At 44.1% G+C, this 9,115-nt stretch overlaps 1 protein-coding gene across 1 annotated transcript in view; it reads left to right on the forward strand.

Annotated features, from left to right (window-relative positions):
- Positions 1-789: 789 nt before the first annotated feature.
- The window catches only part of LOC104509750 (metastasis-associated protein MTA1-like), a gene marked incomplete at its 5' end in the record, with an annotated part of 25,900 nt that continues 17,574 nt past the window's right edge, over positions 790-9,115 (forward strand). Inside the window, 6 exons of the mRNA XM_010151789.1 lie at positions 790-905; positions 1,427-1,578; positions 3,243-3,432; positions 3,815-3,904; positions 5,532-5,684; positions 6,727-6,762. Of these exons, the coding sequence (XP_010150091.1) occupies positions 790-905; positions 1,427-1,578; positions 3,243-3,432; positions 3,815-3,904; positions 5,532-5,684; positions 6,727-6,762 (737 nt within the window). The remainder of the gene's footprint in view (positions 906-1,426; positions 1,579-3,242; positions 3,433-3,814; positions 3,905-5,531; positions 5,685-6,726; positions 6,763-9,115) is intronic.

The following is a 9,115-nucleotide window of genomic DNA, read 5'->3' on the forward strand; positions in this document are numbered from 1 at the left end:
TGATTCTATGTGATTCAGATGTTATATTAGAATGTATTAGTGACAGCCGTCACTGCATTTCTCGCTTTGCGAACGTTGGGCTTTTAGACTTTTTCCACTTAGTAGAAACCTAAATGCTTTCTATTAGAAGCGGAAGCCGTAGTTTAAGCCTGATCAGAAGGCTCATACTCATTTAAGTCTCTGTGTATTCACCACGTTCAAAGGTTTTTGTTCCATGTGTGGGGTGTCCTCCTGTGAACCGTGGCTACGTGACGCAAACCTTTGCGGTAAGGCAAGGTGGAAATGTTCGTGACTGCAGTCTAGGGTTATATTCCCCTGACTAAGGCAGGTGTTGAGCCTTCTTGTCTTAGCTCTCCTGCTCCGTCCCCCAGCCTTCTTTGTGGAGATTTAAGTAAAATACCCAGCATGTTACGGACTGAGACGCATCTGTAGGTGAGATCTTTTTGTCACCTCGATCAGAATGTCTAGGATAGTGGGCAAGATACCTACCTGACCTCACTGGCTTATCATTTTTAAATGGTTTTGGACTCTGGAAAGTGGCATCTAACTATTATGATAATTATTTTTATTATCGGTGATGTTTAAGTATTGAGTTATTATTATAATAGTGTTAAAATTATTACAGCTGTTTGTTTATGAAGTCAGATTGCTGGTAAGTACAGCTTGTTCTGGAAAGCCACACAATGAACCGAATTGAAATCTTCCAACATTTTGGGCCATAATTTGGAAAGTGAAGTAGGAAATTGCATGCCTGGATTAACGTTTGTCCTTTTTGCTTTGTGTTTTAAGCAACAAGCCAAACCCCAACCAGATCAATGTAAATAATGTCAAGCCAGGAGTGGTGAATGGTACTGGAGTACAGGCACAGAACGCGGGAGCAGGACGGGCCTGTGAGAGCTGTTACAGTAAGTGACACGCCGGTATGGCAGCCGTGCACAGAGAGCGTGAATGCTGTGTGGGAAACAGTGAAGTTAAAGCTGGGAGGGGGAGGAGAGAAGGTTTTGGAAGGGTGAGGGGACAGAAGATTGCAATTTATTTGATATTGCTATATTTGGTCTGCTGCTTGATATTAATATACTGAGTTCTAATAATTGTGCTCCTTCATGGGGAGCCTCTTGAGGTGCTGGAATGCAGGACTATGCGAGCAGACAAGTTAGGTTTCTCACATTCTTTAGTTGTTTATTTCTGTTCATGTTTTCAGAGGGGCTTATGTATATAATTAATTCTGCTGAAATCCCAAATACATTAACAGTGGTGATGACGGTGAAGCCATCGTTGGGTTTTTAAGGTGTGTTTGAGCTTTGCGCTGTCTTCATGTGGGTTTTCTTTTGTGATGTTTTTCTTTTGTGATGGTTCTAACAAGAATAAGCTCTGAAAAGTGATCCTGTTTAAGGATATATATAATTTCCACCTTTGTTATCTCTAGCCACACAGTCTTACCAGTGGTATTCTTGGGGTCCCCCTAACATGCAGTGTCGCCTCTGTGCATCCTGTTGGACCTACTGGAAGAAATACGGTGGCTTGAAAATGCCCACACGGTTAGATGGGGAGAGACCAGGACCAAACCGCAATAATTTGGTAGGTATCCGCGAAGCGCGCTGCTTCACTGCTCTTGCCTGGAAAGCAAGGTGCCACAGTACCTAACTAATTGTTTGCTGTTCTTAAATATTTAACAACAAGAAGAATGCCTTCAGCCTCCATTGTCATCCTTGGGTTTAGCATTTCGTGTCTTGCAAAAGTTGGCACGTTCTTTTCAGCTGTAAGCCATTTGTTGGCAAGTACTGCCCTGAGGAAAAACCCGGCATTGGTGTAGCAAACTAGCCATCAAATCCATGGGATAACTTAATGAAGATGGGAGAAACTGAAATGCCAGCCAGTGTTTCTGGTTTCCCTGATTTTTGCTGTAGGGGGAGGAGGACTTTTTTTTTTTTTCATAAAAGAATTCATTATTTCCTGAAACCTGTTTCCTTTCCTAAGGCACAGTCATCATTAGATACCCCAAATAGCTAGTGGCATTTTAGAGTTCCCTTATCTTATTTTTCTACTTCGTCTTATTTTTCTTTTTAATTAATCATCCTTCCTTTTGGATAGGTTGGAGTACGCATTTGTATTGAGCTGCTTCTGTTTAATTTTTCCCCTTTTATTTCAAAGCCAAAATTCTCAGAATGTTTCTGCATTTGGCAGAAGTTCAGTCTGGAACTTCCAATCATACATTGGGGTGGTTGGAATAAGTAGCTGCATTGCATGGACAGAAGGATAGTGCATGCTGAACTTTGGTCTTAGATTGATTTATTTCCTCTCTCCTAGTCTTTGCTGTCATTCCTTTTTTATCCTATTTCTTTTGTTTAACTTCTGTCCTTTCCAGGCTTCTGTTTGCCCTCTGAAGCTCCCTAATTGCTGAGATAACTTCCAGGTTTTATCAGCCTTATACCTCTTGTTTGTTAATAAAAAAAGCATGCAAATAGAGAGGGGAAAGCCTTGTTCTCCCCAAACTGAAACTTTGTCCTGTTTTCCAACCGTGGGCAGGTTTGAGATAACAAGATACTACTTTCATTATGCTATGGCTTGACTTAGCTGCTTTTCATGAGGAAGACACTGCTTTCACTCTTGGTAGTAGATAAGTGCCTTTCAGTATTATTCTTTATTACACACGGTGAATATTTGGCAACTCTAAATAAATTCATTGAGTTCAGAGTAAGAATTAGACCAGAAATTCTTGCAACTTTGAGACAAAAACATTCTTGTGTGCTCTAAGTTTGCTTTGGGAAGTGAGTTTGTCGTGTGTATTTTAGCCATACAGATGCTTTCTGATTTTCCTCTCCCTCTTACAAATGCTTTTATGTAAGGGGTTTGCATTGTATATCCGGAGCAGCTTGAAGCATATAAAGTTTGGGAGTCTTTCTGTTGGCTCTGTAAACACTAAATCAGGTGATAGCATCAGGTAACATCTTCAGGTCTGGCTTTTGGATCCCTACTTTAAAACTTGGGACAGCGCAGAAGTAAATAGTAGAGAAAACGTTTGCCTTCGTTTTATCCTTTGAGATATTTTGGAAGAAAATTCCTAATGTGACGGGTAAGATTTGGTAAATGGGGAATAGCTGGGCTTAAAATACTTCCACCTGTAGTACTGTTTTTGTCCTTATGTCTGTGAATCAGTAGCTGAAAGTGATTTTATATGATAAACTTTCTCCTTTAATAATAATAATTTTTTAGAAATAATACTTATTTTTCTTTCTTTCTAGAGTCCTCATGGCGTGCCAGTACGAAACAGTGGGAGTCCCAAGTTTGCAATGAAGACACGACAGGCTTTTTATCTGCATACAACCAAACTGACAAGAATTGCCAGACGTTTATGTCGAGATATCTTGCGCCCTTGGCACGCTGCAAGACATCCCTATCTGCCTATTAACAGCGCAGCAATCAAAGCCGAATGTGAGTGGCGATGCCGCTGGGACCTACTTGCAAAGGAGCCCGTTGAGATCCCTTTCCTACAAAGCTTGAGTTGCAGCTTCTTGAGATGCTCTCTCGCATCTACCAAGTTGTTTCACAGAATCTAGCTACGCTTGCAGAGCATTCTCACCAACTGTAGGCCAGACAAATAGCTTTAAAAATTCATGAGTTGTCTGGTTTAGAATACTCCTATTTGCTATTGGCAGTTAGCATTCTGCATTTGTGTCCCGTTGCCAAGACATGCTTGCAACCTGTAAGATTCCTTTTGATTGGAAAGCTCTTTCAGGACACTTGAGTTATTCATTTGGTTTTGCTGTAATACCTAATTGTCTTTACCCTCTAATTATTTTTCTTTATTTTACAGGCACAGCACGTTTACCCGAGGCATCAGAAAACCCATTGCTATTAAAGCAAGTGGTTCGAAAGCCTTTAGAAGCAGTACTCCGGTATTTAGGTATTAAAAAAACCCAAACACCACCAAACACAGAAACCTCCAACCAAAAAAAAAACCTACTAACTAAATCTGCTGACCATTTCTTTTCCCATTTGGTTCTGGATTTAGATGCTGGTTCGGGATTAAAACCAAAGCCTTCCCATGAACTTGTCCTTTTTCCTTTTCCTGACAGGCCTAGAGGCTCAGCAGACCACTCTGGGCTCGCAGAGCTGTACCAGACACTTTTCCAAGTGCAGGAAGGGATGCGTTTGCTGTGGTCTCCCATGGATGTGGGGACAAGTCACCATCTGTTAATGGAGGCACCAACATAATGTTTCAGGAACAATTGGTCAGTCCCATTGTTCCGTATTTTTGAGCTGGCTGGAGGCAGTTCCTGCAGTTGGATACTCCAAGAAGCTCTCGGGTTTAGGACAACACTCGGTCCCACCACTTGTGAGTCAGTTGCTGGCAGTTCTGTGCTGGAGCTAGACAAGGGGGACTGTATTTCCATTCTTTACTTCCTTTTTTTTGGCAGTTTTCTTGAGGGCTGTTTTCTTTTCAACTGATCAGTGGGGGAGCACCGAGCAGCTCTGCCCAGGACCTCGGTGTAAGTTTTAGGTGCTGGAAGAGGCCAGCTACGTGACATGCCAGCTCTGACTCCAGATGAATGCAAAATCGCTTTCCCTAGTGTTGCCAGTTGCTAGAGGTACCCTGAAGACACGGGTGGTTACAGCAGCAAGACTCAGGGTTTATTAAATATTTACTGCTTCCCTGAGTGTTGTACTACTGTATACTAATGAGATACACAGACTGAGACACCTTGGGATACGGATAGTGCAACCAAATAAAACCAATAATGAGAGAAGGTTTGCTGCTGGGTAAAATCCTGATTTTCACAGTTGTGCAGAACGTAGCAGTGGATGTTGAGATTTCATCAGCGCTGGGTCAGGGTCTCCATTTGACTGGGAGAGGGGAGTGACAGAAACGGGGCGGGGGGCTGTCGGACTGGCGAGAATGCGGTTTTGGAGGTGGTGTGCTCAGTGTCCTCTAGGTCACATGTTACTCAGCTAGCGGGGCTGCAGGAGAACAAGCTCGTTTGAAGATCCCATTTGCTGTTGTTTTTAGCTTTCTCAACATTTTTTCGGTTGAACAGCTAGTGCTTGATCTCTGCCTCAGCCGAAAGTTTGAATTCAGACTCAGTTCTTTATGGTGGTGCTTGGGATCCCCACTTCTTTGGCCAGTTTAGAAACTGTATTTTTTACAGACCCTGCAAAACTGGCACATTTCCCCAGAGATTAGGGGTGTTGCATGACTGCTCAAAGGTGGTTTTTAATACAGAGCATCCCCAAAATATTCCTAAATTCTCTGAGAGCAGTGATTTGGAAATAGATAGAAAGTGCTTTTGTTATCAACTCTTATTATAGGATAATATTATGACACTGGTTTCAGCATCTTCGGTAGAGGTGAATTCCCAGATATACTTAAAATGCTTATATAAATAGCAATCTCTGGTCGAAATTATTGACTGAGATGGCTTGTACATAAAGGGAGATGTACTTGGTCACCTTGGAGGTTTGCAGGTTGTTTTCAGATTTATAATTCCAGTACCTTCACTAATAAAAACCCCCACCTTGCTCTTTTACAACAGAGTCTCATCCGTGCCCTCCGAAACCAGATCCTGCAAAGAGCTTGTCCAGTTCTCTCAACAATCTGACTCCTGCTAAGTTTACGCCTGTCATTAATAATGGGTCCCCAACTATCCTGGGAAAAAGAAGTTATGAACAACACAACGGAATGGACGGTAAATATTTTTCTGCTATGTGTGTATTGTCTGTGTAGGCTTTTTCTTCTTTCGGTATGCAAGGAGATTGTTTAAAACTAGAATTCTGTATATGAATTCCAAGTTTCTTATTCTTGAGGGAGGTTAATTTTTTCCTTCTGTACAAGAGACTTGTCCTGTTTCTCGTGAGTGCGAGGCACGTGATGTGTGGTGCCTGCACGTAAAGCTGCTGTGCCGGTGGAACTCTGCCTAGCTCGACCAACCTTGCGAATGGGATAGCGAAGGAGAAACTTCCCTTCCAGTTTTAAAGGAGTAGTATGAAGAAACCCTTAATAGCGGTTTTTTTTTTCCAGTGATGCTTCCTTTTTCTGTGGAGGTTTACAGCTTTTTAACCTGTAGGGAGTAGCAGTGCAGTTCCCAGGTGCCTTTGTAACGTGTAGGTCACCTGGCTTCGGGCAGAGCTACGTGAGGCTGCCCGCGCTGGGGAAGGCAGGCTGCTGCCTGGCAGGGGGAGGAAACGTGCCCCAGCTGGCGGGGGGTAAACTTGCTCCTGGCCTCGTGCAGAACCCGAGCGTTCGCTTCTGGTGGCCCTGTCGCTGAGCACCCCGGCGCAGGGGACTTCGGGCTGCTTCTCCTCAGGAGGAAAAGGCATGGGGAAGGTGTTTGAAGTGGGAGATAGGTGCGGGACGTTCCTGGCACGGACTCCAGGGATCTGAAGAGTTGCTCGTGCCTGAGTGTCAGGGAAGAGAAAGTGCAGTCTTTTTCTCAGATGAGGATAAAAGGGTCGGTTCAAATGGTCTTAACAGGAGCGAGAACATGGAAGGTAGCTCTCCCTAACAGGGGAAAAGAACGGTTGGTTTCATGGTGACTTTGAGCAGGGAGGGAGATCTTTTCTCATTTTTTACCTTTAATTTGAACTTTATATGTGGCTTATCTAAAATACAGTTACAAGTATTTGATATCTTACTGTTTGCCTTTTAACATTAAGAACTTTTTTGAACTGCTGCTGTTCAGGTTGCTGATGTGATGTTTTTCTCTTTTCTGTTCACTTGTGCTCTATCAGGCAACATGAAGAAGCGCCTGTTGATGCCTAGCAGGGGTAAGACCTTGAAGCTGCGCTCAGCTTATGCTAGGAGAGTGATTTTTTTTTTTTAGTTTCATCTGCTGGCTTGTCTGTGCTTCGTGGCTAATGAGTCTGTGTGCACCTTCTGTGTTGATGTCTAAGTGTTCCTTGGGTAATCGTTTCCACCCGCAGTTATGCTGCTCACCTTCCAGGCTTTTCACATGCAGACGACAAGTACAACCGTACTGAAGACATCAAGTGCCGTGTTCAGAACCCAGTACTAATTCCTCCAGTTGACAGAACAGTTTTCTAGGGGTTTGGTGAAACTGCTGAAATCTGTGATGCTTGGTTTGAAACTAGGTGGTGTTTTCGCTGTTTGGCTTGTAAGAAGTCAAAGTTTCATGCGTCCTGAACTACTTTAAATTCACATCGACCAAAAGAAGTAGAAGATGGTATTCCCAGGGTTCCAGCCTCTGTGTGTTCCACTGTGAGTGGGCAGTCTCACCGTCGAGAGACTGTCTGCATGTTCTCTACTTGCAATAGAAATGGTTTTCAAGGTTTCCACGGGTTAAAAATCGATTCCTTCTGACTACCAAATAGACCTCAGCGGCTTTGGTTTGTGATAATGCAGGAAGCGTACGTATGATGTCACTGAACCAAATAGAACAGAGCCATTTTGAATAGTTGGGGTATCCAGATGTCACCGTGAGGCAGGCAGACACAAAAAGTTAGGCCTAGGTGTTGCCGTGGAGCGGCCCACATTGCACGCCCTGTTGTTCAGCTCCGTGTGTAACAGACCGTGGGTAACCGTTAGCAGTATTTACGTGCACGATAAGCGCATGTGGAGAATACAGTAGGAATGAGGACAGTGATCTTGCTCTCTTTGGGAATTTATACCTTGATATTGTGTTGCAGAGTTTTTAATGTGCTTTTTAACTGTTTTGTTTTGGGAAGAATACCAAAACCTCGTTGCCCTCGGTCAGTTTGGCTTCCTTGGAAGCTTTGCCCGGTAAGGAGGGATGTAGATGTGGAGTAGCTCCGCAGCTCCTAGCGAGTGCCTGCTGGTGGGCCTGCCTGCTGCTCCCTGCTAAATGCCCTCATCAGCAGAGGGGGCTGCTGTGTCACTCAGCGGGTGACACTCCTGAAGCTCGAGCTGTAGTGGCCCAAAGGAGTGAAGTGGAAGAACTGACCCTTTCCTCAGGCTCTCTCTGCATAGAGCACTGGTTTGGATAACCTGAGCCCATTCACTCCCTGGAAATGGAGGATTCTTGTTTAAATGTTGTAAAACCCTAACAACTTTGGTGAAATACCTGTCCAGGCTGCCCAGAATGCGTGTTTCTCCATACGTGCGTAGTTGTGCAGGGGCCTGCTCTCGCCAAGTGCCCTCGGCTTTACCTGCTTGGCCTGTTCGCAGGCAGTTCTTGCAGTAGTGTTTGTTCTGTAACTTCTACGTAGTGGAGCACGATTTAGTCCCGCAGTCTTTTTGCTTGCTGGGGTAGCGAGTGTTTACTGCATATTCTCGTGAGCAGTTCAGCTTAAACTTGGTGGTTGAGATTTAGTTGTGAACGGAAAATGTTTGTCATGCTGAGATTTCAACATCTGGCGTCTTTTCTGACCCTGGGTTGCTGGAAGCTTTGCTGTGACAGAGGGAAAGGAACCACCTGCAAGGAAACAAAGTTTAAAGAACTTGGAATCAAGATCTGCTGGGCACAGGGAAACATGATGGAAGTTTGGTGGAGTTATTTCTGGCCTGGAGCCAGTCAGTGTGCCGGTGCCTTGCATGTGAGCTGGTGAGCTTTGCTGGCTCTGGGCATGGCTGATGCCACTTTCCTGTACCTTGCCAGCCCTGGGAGCATAGTGCTGAGACTTCTCCTTGGCTCTGGATGGAGTCAGGCAGGCTTACTGCTTTGGGAGGCTGCTGGTGGGAAGGGAGAGGAGGAGGTCAGAGGAGTGGAAGAGCACAAATTGGAAACGTCATGAAGAAGGGGTGAATGGCAGCCAGAGTGATGATGCATTGTGACTAGAATTTATCCACAACAACTGATTTTTGGATTGTAACTGTCCTAAAATAATAAAAAAAAAGTTTAATGTGAGTAAAACCGAATTGTTAGAACCAGTCAGATTCTTAGTTTGCATAGCTTCTATTATTACTACAGGAAATTACAGGAAGGGTTTGATTTGTTTTGGTTTTCCTCTCCCTTAGTGATCCACAGTGGCGTACCGGGTCGTTGAGGTCACTGTAGGTGTGTACTGCAGAGAAAAGCTGGTGTTGAGATGACTGCAAGGAGTAGCTGAAAATCTTTGTGCACAAATTCAGGTGCAGGAAAACACTTTGTCCACCTGTGTTGAAAGCGTGTTTGAGGAGATGTTGACCTTCTTCAATGTGATA

This window comes from Eurypyga helias, unplaced genomic scaffold (genome assembly GCF_000690775.1).
Source record: "Eurypyga helias isolate BGI_N326 unplaced genomic scaffold, ASM69077v1 scaffold10455, whole genome shotgun sequence".
In the NCBI taxonomy this organism is placed as follows: Eukaryota; Metazoa; Chordata; class Aves; order Eurypygiformes; family Eurypygidae; genus Eurypyga; species Eurypyga helias.